General features: G+C 51.2%; 1 protein-coding gene across 1 annotated transcript; it reads right to left on the bottom strand.

The window, feature by feature from the left end:
- Positions 1-419: 419 nt before the first annotated feature.
- On the bottom strand, positions 420-13,147 carry AKAP1 (A-kinase anchoring protein 1). The gene is made up of 11 exons (XM_027698749.1): positions 12,613-13,147; positions 7,896-9,522; positions 6,200-6,333; positions 5,567-5,693; positions 4,882-5,012; positions 4,619-4,796; positions 3,797-3,947; positions 3,094-3,161; positions 2,062-2,135; positions 1,727-1,792; positions 420-1,586 (listed from the first exon to the last, which is right to left on the bottom strand). Exons 2-11 carry the CDS (start codon positions 9,496-9,498, stop codon positions 1,527-1,529), a joined length of 2,592 nt encoding a protein of 863 aa, XP_027554550.1. The 5' UTR covers positions 9,499-9,522; positions 12,613-13,147; the 3' UTR covers positions 420-1,526.
- Positions 13,148-18,931: the final 5,784 nt, after the last annotated feature.

The following is an 18,931-nucleotide window of genomic DNA, read 5'->3' on the forward strand; positions in this document are numbered from 1 at the left end:
AAAGGATATATTTTTTTTTTATAGATCTGAGTTACCAAATTTAGTTTTCACTGGATGTTCCTGCAAACATGAACATTAAATCAGAAGCGCCAAATTTTGGGGAGAACTCCAAGAAAGGAGATAACCCTTCCATATCAGGGGGGATTGGACCAAAGGCTTGTGTGGGCAACTGTCCAAATGTGCGGCATGTTAACTCACAGGATGTCAGCACAGCCTTGACTCACCTGAAACAACTTCTGAGGCCTGACTACACCAACATTTTTCTGGCAAGAATCTTCTCTACCAGCAATAAATCCCAGCTCAATCCATATCTAAAATGATACACATTAGAGGGCATGTCTTTAAGAGCATTAAGTCAGCTTAAATTACTTGAGCAAAATTTTAAATATATAATAGAAATCTAAAAAGGAGCAACAAAAAAAAAATTGAGAGAGAACACCACTGCAAGGGTAATGCCAAAGTTATTACTTTTTTTTTTTTTTAAACAGATCTGTACAGCAACATAGCAAAGGATGCAGCGATCACAATTCCAACCAGACAGCAACCTAGGGGGGGACACTAATCCTGATACAGCAGAGCTGAAACACTCCCAACATTTGGATGCTCCAAATTATTTGGCTACCCTAATGCACTCCAAACCAGTTCTACCTATATAGGACATTTTGGTGTGAAAAAGTTTCTGTAAAGTTCCCTTTGTTTCCAGTGTTTTTTTTTTTCTTGTACAAAATATTACAATGATTTTTTTTTATATATATTTACAGACTTGCACAGCTAGAAAAATATAAACTACAATTGGGCTTGGCAAGCACTTCTTTTCTTTTAAATACGTGACGTTTCAGAGCAAAAAAAAAACTGTAGTGGTAACACATCCTGCACTCCAAGCCCCTGCAGGGAGGGCAGGTCAAGCCTAAAATCCATGATTACAGTGGGACACGTGCCAGGGAAGGGCAGCGACTCACCCACCTCCCAGGAAGACACGAGATGGATGCTGTTTGTGCAGGCTGGTGGCACGATGGAGAAAAATCCATAACTGAACATTAAATTCCTTAATCACAACCATTAATTACAGAGGCAGAGCCCGTTAAAAAAAAAAAAAAAAAGGACAACCAATGTAACTTTTAGGAAAAAGGAGACACCGAGTTCGCGGGGCACGACCGAGCTGGAGCCCAACCACGGGGACTGACTCAGGGGCCTTTGCCCCGAGCCAACCCCAAGGTTTGGGAGGGTTTCTTTTTCCATTCAACTTTTGAGCAGAGGCCAGGGAGGACTTTTTGCTTTAAAGCTACAGTATCTGTCATTATGGCTTTGGACACCCCCTGTCAGGAGATGAGGTATCTGTTCTACTGAAATGGTAACAGTTGAGTAAAACATGTTTCAATGGACCACAAAACTCCACGGGCAGGGCAGGTGTAAACGGGTCTTCTCGGGGGGGAAGTTGCCAAACCAAATTGTAACAGTGCAAAACAAGATTTTTTGTCTTTTGTTTTTCTCGGCAGAAAGAGTTGTCAAGGCATCTGGGACGTCGTTTAGTAGTCAAGCCACCGAGCAAACCCTCTTTCCACCAGAGTCCTGTTTATTGACACCACCTAAAAGGAGGGGAAAAAAAAAAACAACAAAAAAGAGTAGATAAGTGAACAAACCACCGCAAGAAACATCAGCAAGTTCATAGTGATTAACTTGTTATCCCTGATTAGGGAGTTTTCAACAGCTCTGTCAGTACACCCACCTCATCCCCCATCAGGTTCCACAGCTGGATCAGGGGCAGCCCCGTGACACTGTCGTAATTTGTGACCTGGAAACAGAAAAACATTAAGTGTGCAGCAATTCTGGTCCTGATTCACTCACATGGACACCCACAGCCACTGCCAGAGGCACCTCAGCACCCTGTCCTGAGCAGGGAGTTTTCAGCCCCAGGCTTTCCCAGGAGCCTTGCCCAGCAGCCAGGCTGATGGGGCCTGGATTTGGGTTTAATTACAACACAGAGAGCATTCCAGGGGCAGAGAGGACACCAGCAGCAGCCCCACCAGCAACAAGGCTGGCCCAGACACCTCCTGTACCTACCTGTGCCACGAGGACGGCACCTCTGGTCATCTCACTGACAGCGGCGTCGGCTTCCGAGGAGAAGTGATCCTCATCTGTGGGGAGAGGAGAGGACAGATGAGACCTTCCACAGGCTTTAAAGGCCAGCAGGGACTGCTGAGCCAATCTCCTCTGGCCCCTGAGAACCCCCACCCCTGGCTGAAGCCTTTGGTGCTGCAGGGAAAGGATGAGGAGCTTCCTGCAGCCACCAGCTGGGACGGTGTGAGCAGAAGTGGCTGATGAATTAGGAGGCTTCAAAGACAGCAAAGCACATTTCTGCAGCACCCTTGAGCTGCAATTAATGTTTTGAACCTCAATAAACTAAGCTCGGGTCCCTCAGGACTTGACAGACCCTGCACTGGGAACTCCCAAGTGTTTGATGGCATCCTCCTGGCATCCTGCCAGCCACAGACCCCATGGGGAAACCTGGCCTGACCCCACTCCCACAGCCACCCCTTTCCTCCCAGAAGGGCAGTTCTCCAACACCAATACAGCACCCACCTCTAATATCAGTAGAAAAGAAAAAAAAAAAGGCAAATCAAAATGTTCCTAGGCAGTGGCTGACATTCTCCCAGTGCCTGCAGGCTTGGCTTTTGAGCACAGAACTATACAAATCAGTCATTTCAGGAGGAAAATGTCAGGTATTTGTCTGCAGATTAAAAACTAAGTTTGCATTTAGAGTGACTCTGTGACAGAAGATTCAGAGCAGTTACAGCTACTGCACCTACACCCTGCCAGTCCTGCCAACTTCCTGCTCACCACAGTAATTCATTCTCCCCTCCAAGCAGGAAAAAGCCTGGACATTTATCATCTTCCCCCTGCACTCTGACAGGTTATGCCATGCCAGCACACTTAGAAGAACACCATACAATTTTTCCAATCCTTCCTCTTGTCACATCCAATTGCACTGGCAATAGGAGGGGGAAGGTTTTGACAAAATCATGGCTTGGACACAGCTGGCATCCATGGAAACCTGCAGGAGAAGTGCCAGTGGCACATCGAGAGCTCCGTTACCTGAAAGTGGCACCACATTGTCTAGTAAAACTTCTGCTCCTTGGAAAGGTAGTGTTAAAAAATCAGACCTTAAAGAAAAAAGGATCAATCAGTAAGAACATGGCTTTAAGTTACTTCTGCATTCTTTGAGGTGACATTGATTAATCAATTGCTCTGACAGGAATTCAGTTTTAAATTAACGACAGTCAAATAAAAAGAAAAAAAAAATCAGACTGTTCTCCCAGCAATCTCAGAGCAGCAATAAATTGTTTCATTAACATGCCAAGTTGGATCAGGCTCCAAGCAAAACCCACGTCCACCACGGAGGCTGTGCTGATTGTCTCCCACCTCTGGGGCACAATCAAGTATTTAATGGGCTTGTGTAAGAAAACTCTGATCCAACACAGCTCTCCCAGCCAACGGGGTGGGGCACTGAGAACTGGGAGCTTATTCCTAACTCATCACTCAGCTACACTCCAGGGCCTCCTTTTACTCAACTTCTATACTGAAGTGGCAGAAGTTGCCATTTTCTCTCCCTCCCTCTCAAAAAGTCTTACAGGAGCTTGCTGTGCTCCCAGTAACCCACACCCACTGCTGAGATAAACCCTTCCACCATTTCCCAGTTCAGCTGTGGAATAACCTACAAGAATTCAAACCATACAGATGCCTGTGGTGAGGACTTGAGCCAGATGCGGCCTCAGGCCGTGGGAGAGGAGCTACAGACCTGATTTGCCTGAGTGTGTCGACCTTCACTTTGTCATATCCTCCGTAGTCCACGTATTTGAGCTCCACTTCATCTGTCTCTTCAAAGTAGTTGATGACTTGAGCCCGGAGCCAGGCCCCATCCAGGCCTGGAGCTGCACAGATGATACCAACTGCAAAACCCCAGAGAAAAAAGGCTCAGGATGAGGGGATTTCCAGAAACCAGCACTTCAGGCACGAGCAGTGCTGCACAGTTATCCACAGAGAACCAACAACATTTCTTGGGCTGCTCCCACCTTCCTCCCACACCACCCACCCCCCCCGACCAGCCCTGCAGCTGGGACACGGGACTGGGGGATTTTATGTCAGGTCTCTTTTGCCACTACCAAGCTGCTCTGCCCAGGGACCCACTTCCCTTCCAGTCTGTGGACACTAAGAGCAAGGTCTGTCTCCACAAAGGAATAAATAACCCCTTTCCATGTGATGCTTCCACGTGCAGACGTGGTGACAGACATGGACACTCTGAAGGTCTGGGAGTAGTTCCACACTTTGTCAGCAGAAATACCCAGGTGCCAGGTTGACTGGAAATAACCTGAGACAGGTTTGATCTCACTCTGAATTTCAACATGCAGCCAAGTGGCTCGGGAGGTACTCCAGGGATGAGCAGGGTAGGGGAGAGCAGAGCAACATCTGTACTCTGGCAACAGCTTAAAGATGAGATGACAAGTGAACTACCACATTCTCATCCACTGGGAAACTTCCCATGACTAATTCAGGGACAACAGGCTTTGGCACGACCCTCCAAGTTTCTCAACTGAACAACTTGTGAGCATCCATTACTTGCCTTCCACCGGAGTGGGCAGGGTTGGAATTTCGGGCTGGGAATAGCAGGCAAACATCTGCTGGTCGAGGCTCCGCAGGACGTGGAAGGTGGGATGCGTGTGCTGCTGCAGGAACATGTGCCCTGCATCGACCTGGTGTGCCACCACCACCTCCACAGTGACCCCATCGGGGAGGAACAGCTGCCAGGGGGAGGAGAGGAATTGTCAGGAGCGTTGATGGGAAGCCAGGTTGCAGCCAGAGCACAGCCAGCACCCCGGGACTCACCCAGGCAGAGACCAGGAGGGAATGGAGCGGCACCGGCATGGGCGGAGGGAGGGTGTAGATGTTGGTGAGACACAGCTCTTTGAACTTCTTGCCAATCAGGCTCAGGGCTTTTTCTACTTGCTGGGAGGTCCCTGGAAGGAGAAAATCCCACACAAAAGTCTGTAGCAAGGACATGCTGAGGACACCCCCAGCCCCGTCACATGAAAAAACGCAACCACCAGGAGCCTCTTGTGCTACAGCAACAGTGTAAATTTTAACAGACTGGTCGTGTAACCTGGTCCCAGACCAGCATGTGCTGCTCGGACTGCCAGGTCTCAGTTCCAACAGCTTTAGGCTCCAGTATAAATCCAATTCACTGGCAGATATTTTTCAGGCACAAGTAATCTAACACCTTCCCAGTGCAGGCTGCATTTGCTGATGCCCATCCCAGAGCTCCTCCTGCAAGCCTGAAGGGATCCTGCAAGAGGGGTCAGTTAAACTGCAGCAGCCAAAGATGCTGAAATGCATTCCCAGCTCTAGGATTGAGGGTTCGTGTGGCACAGCACAGGTGACCTGGCACATACTCCTGCTGCAACAGCACTGAGCAGAGAAGTTTTGCAAAGCACTAGGCTCACAAAGCCACTAAACCCACTCAAATTCCTTACCCATTTAATCAGAGCCCCCAAGCTACACACACTGCACTCACCTTCGATGTGACAGACTTGGGAGTCACGGAAGTAAGGTAGTGTGGAGACGTAAATTTTGGCACCAGACATTTGCCTCAAGTAGCTCATAAATCTCCCTTGTTTGCCAATCAAACGGCCAACTAATTCCTTTGGGAAAGGGACGAGAAAGCAACAGTCAGGAAGAGAAATGTAGATCAAACATCACTGTTCTCTCTGGCTTGTATCACCACGTTCCCAATTCCTGCAGCCCAGGCAGGATAAATATAAAGGCAGTGCTGGACCAGTGCAGAGTTCAGCTGGTCTGAATCCAGGTAGGCACAGACCAATAAGCACAGCTCACCTGGACAGATCCCCTACTTTTAACACCTGTGTACCCTCCAAGCCTCCTGAATGCTTTCAGAGCACGGACTCATGGACTGGGTGGAAGATGATGGGAAATAACGAGTCCAACCACCACCATTCCCCTGGGGATAGCCCTGGAATGCTGCACCTTTACAGTTGTGTGCTGGCTCTTCACTCCCAAAGGGAGCCAAATGCTTCAGTCCTCCTGCACTTGTTGCTGATCTCCTTGGGATGGCACCAAGCCAGTGCCAGAGAGGGAGCAGCAGGAGGTGGCAGGGCAGGGCAGGGCAGGGCAGGATGCACGAGGTTACCTTTGGGACCTCGATCTCCCAGATAACGAAGTCGGGCTTGCTGGATCCTCCTTCCAGCTTGGCGTTCTGGCGAGCCACTGTCTTCCTCATGGCACAGCCACTGTCCACGAAATCCACGCTGTTGGCATCCGAACCTGCAAGGCAGGGACACGTGTCAGCACTCAGACAGCCACTGCCACCCCCAGGGCAGGGGCTGCACACTGACCCCAGTGCCAGGAGTGCCCACTGCCAGGGGGCCCAAATTCCTCATATGCTTGAAGAAACAAGGTGCAAGAGCTGAACTATTTTGTTCCTAAACCACCAGCCAATAGCAGGAACACTTCTAGCTGGGAAAGGGTCAAACTCAAACAGCCTCCTCCTGGTCAGATCCCAGATACAGTCAAGTGTCACACGAGCTTGGTCCTTCCTCCAGATTAAACAAGCAGAAGCATGAAGATCCTCACCTGTTTGCAAGTATTCAGACCATCCAGTCAGAGACCAAAGAGAAAAATAAACCCAGCAGCTGCTTCACATTTGCCACATCTTAAAGGGTAACACAGCAGCAAGGCTAAGAAAGGCAAGGGGTGCAGTTGTTGGCCATTGACATCCTGGGCAAGGGGGAGGATTTCAGTCTCACAGCCCTGTGTGAAGGTCAGCTGGATGACCTGTTATCCAACACTGTCACCTTATCAGTTTTACCTGCTCTATCCCCTCTCCCCACCCTTCAGTGTCTCAGGGCAGAGCTTTCAGCCCCTGCCATCACCAGGCTCCACAACTCACTCTAGGACCTTCCTGTCACACCTGCATTTCACAACCAGGCAGCACCATTCTCCTCCTGGAGTAACCCTCACTAGTGAAAACGTTCTGTGGGTTCAACCTTTAATTGTTGGCAAACTCAATCCCCACGCCTTGAAACGAGCAGCATTCCAACTGCTTTGTAGCAATTACCAGAAACATCCCCTGTCATTAAGGGCTGTTGGCACCACAGGGTTCTACAAAGGATTTTAACATCCATCCCCAAGGTCACACAGGTTAACGTTTGCTCAGACAGCTTTGCAAGCACTCTGCCAGGCACACACCATCCAGGGTCTACAAGGCAAAAGCCACGCAGACAGATGGGAGAACTCCATGAACATTGCCCCCTGTTGGGATTTCTTGGCATGCACCTACCCTTCTGAGCAAAAAGGCTTCAGGGTAATCGCTCTGCAGCCAGATGATTTTATCACAATTCATCAGAGCTCTGCCCTGGTTCATCCAGCAGCACCTCAGAACCTGCCTCACAGCTTCCTGCCAGCAGCAGCAGCCCATAGACACAGGTGAGCACCCAGGCCTTACCAGAGGCCACCTGAGCTGAGGTAGAACCATTTGTTTGAGCAGGTCTCACAGCAGCAAGGTGCTCCCAGCCTGGCCCACATCCACACACATTTCACTGGGCTGCTCCAGCACAGGCTCAGCCTCAGACAGTAAATGTTGTGCTGAGAGGGGCCCAGCCTACTCACCCCCCTGCAGAGTGCCCTGAAGATCACCCAGCTAACACTGGACCCTGCAGACATGGGAATCAGGAGAACAAACACCTGCACATGAGGGCTCAGCATTCATCTATGGCCTAAGTTAAACATGAAGAGGATTTATCTGAAGGTGCTCCAAAGCAGAGGGGTTACAGTACATAAAATGCTTGTTCACATGTGTTTTGTAGGAGGATTTTCAAACCCCTTACCTTCTGAGTGATCTCCATCCATCCCTGCTGCACTACTGCACTCCTGGCTCGAGTCTGGCCCATCCTCCTTCAGGATCCCGTTGCTGTATGGCACTGAGCTGTCTCCAGGCAGCCCCAGAGCAGGAGGGCTCTCCCCTGGCACCAAGCTCTGCTCAGCAGACGTGTCTTGGGCTGCAGAAGTGCTCAGTGAGTCCGACTGCTGTTCTGACGTGACAGACAGCACCGTGTTCTGCAGCGGGTCCTCTGCGCTCGTCCCACCTTCGGATGTGTGTGTGCTGTACCCGGAGTCCTCCAGGACCAAAGGTGACTTTTTCACTGGCCCTCTGTGGTTCTCCACACGAGTCCGATCAACTCCCTGGGACTCCCTGCCCTCACGGCTCTTCACCCCACAGTCTCCTGTGTCTCCCTGGCCAGGGCTGGCTGCACAGCCGTGTGCAGGACAGCCTGTGGCACCCTGGCCCTGCTCCTCTGCCCGTGGGGGTGTGGGCAGGGGGGTCCTGTCGGCCCCGGCTGCAGCTCCCTCCCCCAGAGCACCACTCCCTGCCCCCAGAGCTGCCTCAGCCCGGCCAGCACTGCCCTGGCACGTCCGAGGGGACGCCTCGCCCGCAGAACCCGACAGCACTTCCTCAGTGGCTGCCAAAATGACCTTGGAAATGAACTGTATTGCTACTTGCTCAATTTTCTCAACTTCCTTGTCCAAACTCACTCCTCCAATCTTCTCCCTTTCCAACTCGTCTCCTTTTGGCCGCATGTCCTCCCGACACACGGGCACACTGGGCATCTCCTCGGCCCTGGACTGCTTCAAACAGGCAGGCTCCAAACTCCCTGGTAACATCTTCACCGCAGAATCCTCGTGACTTGAGACAACTTCAGCTTCCTTACTGACAGAGGCTTGTGGGACATTGGTTTCTTTCTCCAACCCCAAGCAACGGGCTGTCACAGAGCCAGCACCCGACTGCCCAACTTCTGGCATCTGCTTTTCCTCAGGGGGCTTAAACGCAGACTCATCTGACTGCTCTGCATTGCTGATCTCCACCTTGGCTCCCAAAGACTCTTGTGCCAGGGATGCTGATGGCTGCTGATCCCGGCCTGCACCGGGGCTTGACCCCCGTGCCTGGCTCAGCTCCGCGCTCTCCGGGACCCGAGGGAGGGGAGCACGAGCGGGGGCTCCGCTTTCCCCTCGGGATCCCGTCGTTTCTAGTTTTTCACTGTCGTCCTCGTGGGTGCTGCTGGGCTGAACTGTCGTTCCCGACAGGTCCTGTGAGAGATCCGGCCTCTCGTGAGCCTGGCCCAGAGGAGAGGGCGTCGTCGGGCCCGCGGGCAGCAGGGGGGTCAGCAGGGGGGTCAGCAGGGGGGTCGGGGGTCTGTTCTCTGGGCATTCCTCCGGCGACGGGTGAGGCCGCCTGCGAGGAACACACGCTTCTGGTTTGGGGGCTGAACCACTCTCTGATACTTCTTCCTTCTTCTCCCTGCCGATGGCTATCGCTTGCTTGTCGCGGTAGCTGGCGTACTTCTTCCTCCAGGAATATATCCACCAGCAGCCGAGAAGTGCCAGCACCCCGGGAATGGCGTACGGGACGAAATTGCGGAAGCGCAAAGCCATCTTACAGAGCCTCAGCAGCTACACCTAGAAGGAGAAAGGAAGTGTGTTAAAATAGTCACAGGGAAGGTAACGGGAAGGCTGAAGTCTCCCAAGTGCCTTGGGGATGTTGCCATTGGCATGAACGGGTTCGTTTTCCAGCCACTCTCAAAATTCCCGTCTCTGCTCTGGCAGCAGACCACGATCCTGACCCAAGACTAGGGATATCTGGACATTTCTCACCATTACACTCCATGATTTCACCTCACCTCACCTTTGCACTTAATTTCCCCTCGTTTCTCCTGCCTCTCCCCTGCAGGTCAGTCCTGCCCCCAGCACAGCAGGTTTCTCCAGCCCTGGGCTGGGCTCACAGCCCAGCTGCACCACAGCATTCCATGACACAGGCCTGACACATGGCAGGGCTGCCCAGCTCTCCCCTTGGAAGGCACCATCCCATTCCCCAGAGTTCCAGGGTCTGACAACACACACTCCTCTAAAACCTTAGGAACCCAGCTCCAAAGTTTGTTCTCCAAACTCACTGCCCTGACTCCCCACATCCCACAGCTGTCCCTTTTCCTCTAGAAACTCTGCAACTCCTTTCCCACCTGAACACCATGGAGACTTCTGACCCAGTCCTGCTCCTCCACTTCCAAGCCTCACCTGGGTCACATGAGACAGGGCTACCAGACCTTTCCTTTTCCTTAAGGAAAGTCTGCAGCTGGAATGCAAAGCTTAACAGTTACCACATCCCAAACAGCCTTGCTGCAAAGCACTTGGAGTTTATATTTTCACTGCACAGGAATTAAAGCAAAACACCACGTGTTGGAGGATGCTTATACAGACAGACTTGAAGCCAAACAGCCCTCGAGACTCCTGCCAGTGAGCAACAAAAATAAAGATTGTTTTCAGGAGATAGCAAAGTCCTAGAAATGGGAACCACACACTGGAAAAGAGCATTATCTGGTTCCTCTTTAGAAGCATGATACTTCTATGAAAAGAGAGGACAATCAAGGCAGTTGGCCCAATGCTTAGTCTGGCTCAACTGTAAAAACCCCTTGTGTTATCAGAGCAAGTGTCCCAACCCAGCTCCCAGCGCTCCTTCGGGCCACGATCTTCACCAGGAGCTGATTACATTCCAGCTGAGGGACAAAACTCTGCCTCCCTCGGGCTCTAACCGAGCGTCAGAGCTCAGATAATTTAACATTCACTCCGGATTTCCCACCTCCATCCCACAGGAGCAATCACAGCTTCATCCACGCTACCTCAGACCCTGCCTTGCTTCCACTCTGCTTCCTGCAGAGCCCGGACACTGAGGCACACGAGTGAGGGACCAGAAACTTGCTTGTTCAACCCCAAATTAAAGGTCTGCTGCAGACATGATTTAAGGAGTTCAGTAATATCCCAGTACATCACAAATGAAGCATTTACGTTGTTCTACACAGGAAACTCAAGTGTGTTCATCAGACATTCGTGTGTGATTAAAGAAACTGGATAACTAAGAAGTAACTAAATCCCAGTTGTTCCCAGCCAGCTGTGTGCAGCCAGGGAGCAGCTCACTGCTCAGGGCAAGCCTTCTGTTAATGGTAACATCTGGGATTTGTAATTAAAAACCCAGCAAACCTATGTAAGAGCGTGGATGTTTGGGTTTTGCAAGTGGAAAGGGTGAAGCCTGTGCATCCCTGAGACAAAAGGTCCCCATTCATGCTGCCCAGCACAATGGCACATTGTGAGCCACCACAAGGGCTCATCTGCTGTGCACTGAACTTGTTGTAATTAATGCAGAACTACCCTACAAGCTGTCTCACAGGCACACCACAAACCCAAATTAAAGTAGCTCACATAAGTCCATTCCCAGCAAGCATTCCCGATTAAACAGACAGCCCTATTATTATCTGATTCCCTACTAAGTTGCACCAACTGTTCAAACAATAGTCCCACACAGCTCTGCAGCACAGGGAGACACTCACAGGATGCCCCACAGAGGGACAGGTCTGTCCCAAAGTCTGGCAGACAAAACAGTTCTAGGAGTCATTTTGAACATTATCATTTAGGATAAAGATCTTCACTCCTCTGTGATATTTGGATAAGTGGGGATATTTGGATAACTGCTGCATTAGCTGACGGCTGCTCGCGACGCTCATTTAATTCCATGTTTTTAATCTACTATTTTAGCCAGAGCTGCATCACTATCAGTGATGGTGTTAAACGAGAATTCCACATCCTCCCATCAGCTAGAGCAGGATGAAAGGCAGTGGCTCTGTGTGAGGTGCCAGCAGACATCCCGGAGTGCTGGGTTGGCTGGGGAACAGCTGACACCAACAAACATCTCCTTGCACAGACGTGCCAGAAGACTCCAGTAGCTGGCTCTTGCCATGCTGGTCACGATGCCTGAGGATGGCTGACTGAACCTGCCCAGCCCTCTGGCTGGGACACGGCTTCTCCTGCTCCCCAGGAGAGCTCCCAGAGCCCACAGCCACTTCCCAACTCATTCAGGAGCGACCGAGCCATCTCTCTGCTGACAGCCAGTTCAGGACTGCAGGGGAAACGAGATCATTGGAACACATGGGGGGAAGAAAGGCTGGGATTTTCCTGCCAGCAGCAGAACAGAAAATGGCAACTTGTCAAATCACATGCCCTCGAGCACTGCCAAGTGGGAGGGAGCCTGGCCCAGCAGGCCCTGCACTCTCTGGGGAGGAGGAGCCAGCTGGGAAGCACAGCAGCTCCAGAGGCTTTGGACAGGAGATGAGCAGCTTTGCAGGAGGCAGAATCAGCAGGAAGCACTGGATCCCCAGTACGATTCCCAACAAGCACGGCCCCATCAGTCCTGCACCAAAAATAGTGGAGCTCACACACCGTATGCACTCACCCCACCACCAGCCACTTCCACCTCCCTCTGGCACGCCAGGAATCCGGCCTAAATGTCACACCTTGGATCATGGCACGGCTGGAGAGCTGCAGCCAGCACATGAGACTTCAACCTGCTAAATAATCCCCACAGCGGGTCAGGATGGGATTAAGGCACCAAGGAGAGAGCAGGGGTCAGTCAGCTCTCCAAACCTGTGTCCTGACTTGATTTATGGAAAACTCCTGGTAAAGAGCGGGGAGATGAGGACAAGAAAGAATGCACACATTACCTACCTTAGAAAAAAAGCCAAGGACAGTCAATGTACTCTACTTGTTCACATTAGAGCAGTTCTAAGCCACCTTGTTTCCTGGCCAGGACACAGAGCCCTTCAGCACACGCAGCCTTATAAGGTTAGAAATGTTCGCAGCACGAGGTTCCCAGGGAAGTCAGATAATTCATTCTCAGGGTCCGAGAGGAGTTCAGCGAGCACTCGCTCCAGAATTTCAGGGCTTTCCACGCCCAAGGAGGTCTGTTCTGAGGGCGAGCTGCTTCGAGTCTCTACCAAGAGAGAGGCCAGGATGACTCCCAAGTGACTGAGCCCCCATTCTCTGCAGAGACCCCTCAGCGCTGCCGGTCCCGGCTCCTCCGCTTCCCTCCGCCCCAGCACTTGAGAGGCTACGCTTCCAAACCCTGAAAGCAGTGGAGATCAAGACTGGAATTAAAGCCCGTCCTGAAGGATCACAGAGCAAAGGAGCAGGCAGCTAAATTGGAAATGCAGCTTCAACAGCAAGGCCAGGACACCTCCCAGCAAACCCTATAGTTAGCGATGCAGCACTCGGGAAATAAATACTATCTGGGTGAAAGAGAACTGGACGGGCTGGCACGGTTCAAACCAAATGGGACCACGTGGGCTTTTAAAATTTTCCATGCTAAAAATAACCAGTAGCACATGCTCTGCCTTATAGGAGGCATAAGAACGGGAGTTGACAAAAACCTAAAGAACCGGAGGCCCTACCGTTAAGATTAAAATAAGAAAAGCTCCTGCACAGACACAGACGTAAAGCCTTACATAACCTCCCCTGGCAGGAGGCACATTCTCATCGAAAGTTGAACTGGCATGTGGCACTGCCTTATCTAACTGAAGCTCCTCTGGGTTTCATACAAGAGGAAGGAGGCAGAATTTGCACAACGGAGGGACCTTCTGGCAGGTCCTGCTGGAGAGCACAGGGGCCTTTTCCACGCAGGGCAGCATCCCCAGGGCTCACCTTACAGGAGGGAGCTGTGAAGCCACAGCAGGCTGCCAGCCCTGGCAGATCAGGGTGTCCCTTGGCCACCAGGCTTTACAGCCTTTCCACCTCTCTCCTGCCCAGCCTGGTGTAACACCACCAAACCAAACATCACCCAGAGCCAGGAGCTCACACAACATGACTCAGGAGCTACAAACACCCAGAGACAGGCAGGAGCCAGACCTCCAAGATCTCAAACTAAGTGACACCTATTTTAAAAGGAAGCCAACAGGGAAGTCTCTGTATACTTAACTAATTAAAGGTAAGTGTTCTGCAGCAATTTCTGCTTCAAACACCAGCACTGAAAGACTAGAACAGCAAGAGATACCCCTTAAGCAACACCACCTTTTCACAGGCCAGTGAACATGGGCTAGGAGCTCAAGAAACAGGCTGCTCTGCAAATGAAAAGCCACTAATGAAGCCACTCCACAACCTTAAAACGTTTAAGAACCAGCAGTCTCCTATTTGCAAAAGCATAAATTGTGACTTAAGTAAAAGGCTGAAAAAGCTGGTTGATGTAGAGCTAAACAAGTGCTCTGGAGCAAGAAACACCACCACCACCAGGCTGCCTTTTATCTCCAAGATAAAAACTGCCTTCAGTGTAGTCAGCCTCAGTGATGTTCCTGCAAGAGCTCACTGCCCCCTCACAGCTGGAGCTGCCACATTCACTGATGGTTCTGTGTGTTTCCCTAACTCAGGAGCCAAACCCTGGTCCTGCACAGCTCCAGCAGCACTGGGGCCAACACAGGACTCAGAACAGTTCCTATTTATTTACACACTCAGAAGCAGAGGTTTACAGTGTAGGCCAACCTGTGGAGCTTTTTTAATAGATGTTTTGGAAATCACCAAGAAGTTCACAGAGACACAGACTCTGACCCCCAGCAGCCCTCACCACACTCTGCCTCACAGTTAGCCAAGAGTGCTCCTCCTGCTCTGCAGTAATGAACAGTTTGTAATTAACATTAACCCTATCAGGTTATCAAGCTCCTTACTGCACTTTCTATCTTATTACCTTCCTGCTCCAGTTGTTTCATTATTTATGGTTTCCTCACCCAAGGCAGTGTCTCCCCGTGAATCCTCTACTGCAGAGGGAGGCACGAGAGCTTTTTCCCCATTTTCCCAGGAGGGTCTCTCAGGTACTTCAGCAAACTTCAGAAATGGTTTCTGCACCACTTCACCCCTACCCCCACAGTCCAGGCAAAGCAGCTGTTATTACCTTTAGAACCTACCAACACATGAAAAAAAATCTGGGCTCGGGAAAAATTTCATCATCTTTCCTTCTTTCTGCATCATCACACAGATTGGAAAACATAACAAATCATTTTCCAGAATTTCAGAGGAAAATACATTCAATACTTAGCGTTTTGTGTTTGCTTCTGCCCTTGCTCTGGGCAACACAGTGTAGTGGCCACTCCAGGTACAGCTTATAAATCAAAACTTCAAAGCAACCATCCAAGTCCAACGCCTGGCATCTCTATCAACTTCCACAAAACAGAGACTAAACTAACCAAAGGCTTCCAATTTACTCTGCACACGGGACAAAAAACAGACCTGCATTTTCAAGGAGACAGGACGGTGAGGTTTCCATCACAACACTGATAGTGCTGCAGGACACAGCGAGCAGAGAGCAGCCCCAAGACCAAACAGTCCCCAGGTACGTGGGGGCAGCAGTGCCCTGCTCCCAGCAAGGAGACCTTGGCAAACAGCTTCCCAAAACAAAGCTGGGCCAGAAAAGCAAAACACAGTGGAGTTTGCTTGGCAGCCTCGTGCCCAGGGCTTGGTGAGGAGCTGCAGAAGAAGTTTGTATCCTTGCAGAGAGGAAGGACAGCAAACATCAATGAGGAGGGTGCCCTGCGTTTGTCTGCGCTGGGGAGGAACTGCAAAGGTTGCACTGGGAGGCACTCAGACTGAACAGCAGGGAGATAACTTGTGTGCATGAACAAGAGCTGCAAGGAGTGACTCCAGACCTAATCAGAGAGAGACACGTTCCCTCTGATCCCAGCAGTGCCCCCAAGCCCCCCCCGGATCACACGAGGGGCAGCTCTCACACAGAACAGCCTCCCCTGCACTGCAAGCTCCCTCCTCTCCTCACCTTCGGCAGCCCTTTTTGAAAAGCAAAGCCAAGACACAGATCAAATGACCTTCCTACAGTCACACAGAGCTGGAGGAAACACAAGGAATGGAAAAAAGGGATTCCAGCTGCAGAGAGGGGAGCCCACCTTCTCCACCAGGCAGCAAGCACTCCATTCAACTTGAAATACTTTAGGGAAGGGATGTGCTCATTTCTTTCCTGCACCCACGAACACCAAAGAATTCTTCCTACCCCTGCATTTCCACAAGAAAACCAAATACAAGTCCAAGTTCACAACAAAAAGAAGCTCCTCTTTAAGGAAGGGGAAACCACAGGATCATAGCCCTGAGATTTAGGGGGATACACACTGCAATCCTTATCCCAGACACTTCCCAATTGCCAGGGTTACCCCCATGCAAAGCTAAGGCCCCCAATACCAGAGGCTCATGCAAATCACGAGCTAACTGCTGCTATTTATACCCCGAGTCAAAAATCAGCCCCAGCACATGGCAGGTTTCTCATCTGCAGTGCCAGGTGGCAGCAGAGGTCAAAAGCAAGCAGGTCTGCAGCAGGGATTCCTTTGCTCAAGAATGATTTTAAGTGATCTTCTATGAAATATTCAGCTCTGCTAACAGTAAAGTACAGGGCCCATGAATTCAGAGTCACCTTCCAGCTGACAAAGTGCAGGGACAGCAAAGCTGAACAGAATCCATGTAGGGGACAACAAAAACCCCACAGTAAAACAGCTGAAGACAGAACAGCTTGAAAAAGCAGCGAGGGACATGCAAATATGTCCCCTTCTAGCAATCCCCACAAGAAACAAATGCAAAAGCTTTAATTTCCAGGAAATATTAAACACCTGCTGAATAAAATAGCTTTTTCAGAGTATCTGAGCATGGCTGCCTGAAGTTAATCATCACTTCATGAAGTCTAACCAGCTATTTGCATTAAGAGCTCCACAGAAGCACTGCAGTTAGAAATCAGGATTTTAAAAAGGCTAATCATTAGATCTGAAACATGAAACAATTATAAGTAATTAATGCTGTACTTAATGTTTTTTATTAGTTCTAGATGTTGCTAGGGGCAACTGGGATATCAGCCTTGATCCTATTACAGTCTCCTTGGACACTAGAAATACCTGAAATCATTTTTTCACATCAGTTAAGTGCACATGAACGGTGAGAAGCACGGATAAGTGGGGTATGTTGCTTTTAAGGCATTATGCTCTTCAGATAACTGCTGCTGCAGAAGTGCACTTGCTCTGCAATCCCCCCACAGCCAGCCTGCAACGTTTTCAAAATGAACACAGGAGTCTCAACATCATAAATTAACTGTTGCTGGCTCGGAGAGCTTTGGCTGCAATCCTCCAGCAAACTCCTGTCACAGTTAACTCCACACAGGGAATCTGCAGGAGCTGGGGACTGACGTACCCTGGTGGGTCTGAGCTGCAGGTCCCCTCACCTCCCACCCTGGGCAGCCAGGGCAATCCCTGCTGTCTCACTTCAGGCATTGTGAAATGTCCAGGTTAAAGCCAAGGCTTTCTAGGCAGCTGATGATTTTCAGTGTTAGCATCTCAGAGCATGTCTAGAGATCTCTAAAAAGGAATATGGTTCCTAGATGAGTTTCTAAACCCAGTGTGAATAAGGAGAGCACTCCTGAGTAAGAAACAGCCACTAACACACATAAGAACTGGGTTCCTGCAGTGCCATCCACACAGACCCTCCACCCCAATATCACTTTTCATGCCTGAGAGCAAACAGCCTGTTGTAGAAGACACTGGTGAGAGACTGACCTTCATAAACCCCACCGGAGCTCTTAAAAGTCCTTCAAGAGCTCAATAAAACATTGAAGCAGAAGCTGGGGGACTGTCAGGTGAGTGGGACCAGGACAGCTGCAGTAAGAAGGTGGATTCCATCCCACCTCAAGCACAGCTCAAGCTCTACACGATTCTCACCCCTTTTAACTTTCCTCCAGCACGCTGTGCAGCACGTGCAAGCAAACCAGGGAGCTGAGAATGAAAGGCATGGACTGAAGCCATGCTGCCCCTTTCCAGAGTCACAGCTCCAGGGGCATTACTGGAGGACAGGCAAGGCAGCTCAGCAGAGGCCTGGACAGTCCTTCACCCTTTCCACAAGCAGCCCATTAAAGAACGAGGAGGCTGAGTGACCTGAGCTGGGTCACACAGTGACCGTGGCCGAGCTCGGCCCAGCTGCTCCCTCAGCTCTGGTCCGAGCGCTCCCAGGGAAGGGCCGTGGCCCCTCGGGAGCTGTGCTGCTCTCCCACACCCCACGTGCTCCCCCAGGGCTGCGCTGGTAGATCATTCACAGCCACAACGCCAGCGGGAGGAGAGCAGAGTTACACCAGTGCAACACCGTCCCCAGCAACCACCTTCCCTTCCACCTGAGCCAAAGTCCACGGGCCGATAACGCTCGGCAGGTGCAGCACAGCCCTGGGGACACAGAAAGGCCCCATCTCTGCCACTCCACAGCCCCTGACTTATTTCCTACACAGACCGTGGTCAGATGCAGCTTTTGGTGCCGTTTCCTGCTGTTCTGGATAAATGCCATGAAGAGGGTGCCTGTCTGTTCTGTGATTGCTGCTTTATGGGTTACTATGATAAAGAATGTGGCCAAGCACAGAACAGGTTGCCCAGTTCTGGAACAGGAGTACTTTAGATTTCACCTGCTTCAAGGAAGAAGAAGGAGGAAAAATAAAAGAACAAAACAAGCCAAACAACAAGGATTGTCCCAGGAAAGCAAGGCTCTCCAAACATCACTTCCTCAGTAGCAACATAATTTAATTCCTCTGCTCCTGACTGTGTTCCACGCCGGCTTACAAACAAAAGGAGTCACTGCAATGCATTAGAAGTTGGCTAATAACAGTTTTTATGGCCATTACCATAACACAGGCGAGGCTCGCCGGACCAGACACGCGGCAGACAACACAGGGCGCTTCAACACGCACCGCCCGAGCCAGCTCCGGCCTCCCAGGGCAGCCACAGAGGGGCCGGGCCGGGGGAGCCGCGGGGGTGAAACACATAAACCACGGACCGGCTCGGCAGTGCCGCTCACCCCCCGCCCCCTGCCCCGCACAGCCCCGGGACCCGCCGGGCCCCGAGCGGCGGCACCGGCAGAGCCCGCGGAGCGACCCGCCGGGCCGGGGAACCACCGCCGAGCACCTCGCGGGGCCGCGGCGCTGACCTTGGGCCGTGCGGGGCCGCTCCCGCCGCGGGGAGCGCGGCCCGGGCAGCACCGG

Source organism: Neopelma chrysocephalum, unplaced genomic scaffold (genome assembly GCF_003984885.1).
Source record: "Neopelma chrysocephalum unplaced genomic scaffold, ASM398488v2 Primary Assembly neopelma1_132, whole genome shotgun sequence".
Taxonomy (NCBI): Eukaryota; Metazoa; Chordata; class Aves; order Passeriformes; family Pipridae; genus Neopelma; species Neopelma chrysocephalum.

Coding starts and splice junctions, on each gene's coding strand:
- AKAP1 (XM_027698749.1), bottom strand. CDS start 9,498: ATGGCTTTGCGCTTCCGCAATTTCGTCCCGTACGCCATTCCCGGGGTG. Junction 3,162..3,796: donor GACACACTCAGGCAAATCAG/GTCTGTAGCTCC, acceptor TTTTTCTTTAAG/GTCTGATTTTTTAACACTAC. Junction 1,793..2,061: donor GTGCCGTCCTCGTGGCACAG/GTAGGTACAGGA, acceptor TTCTGTTTCCAG/GTCACAAATTACGACAGTGT.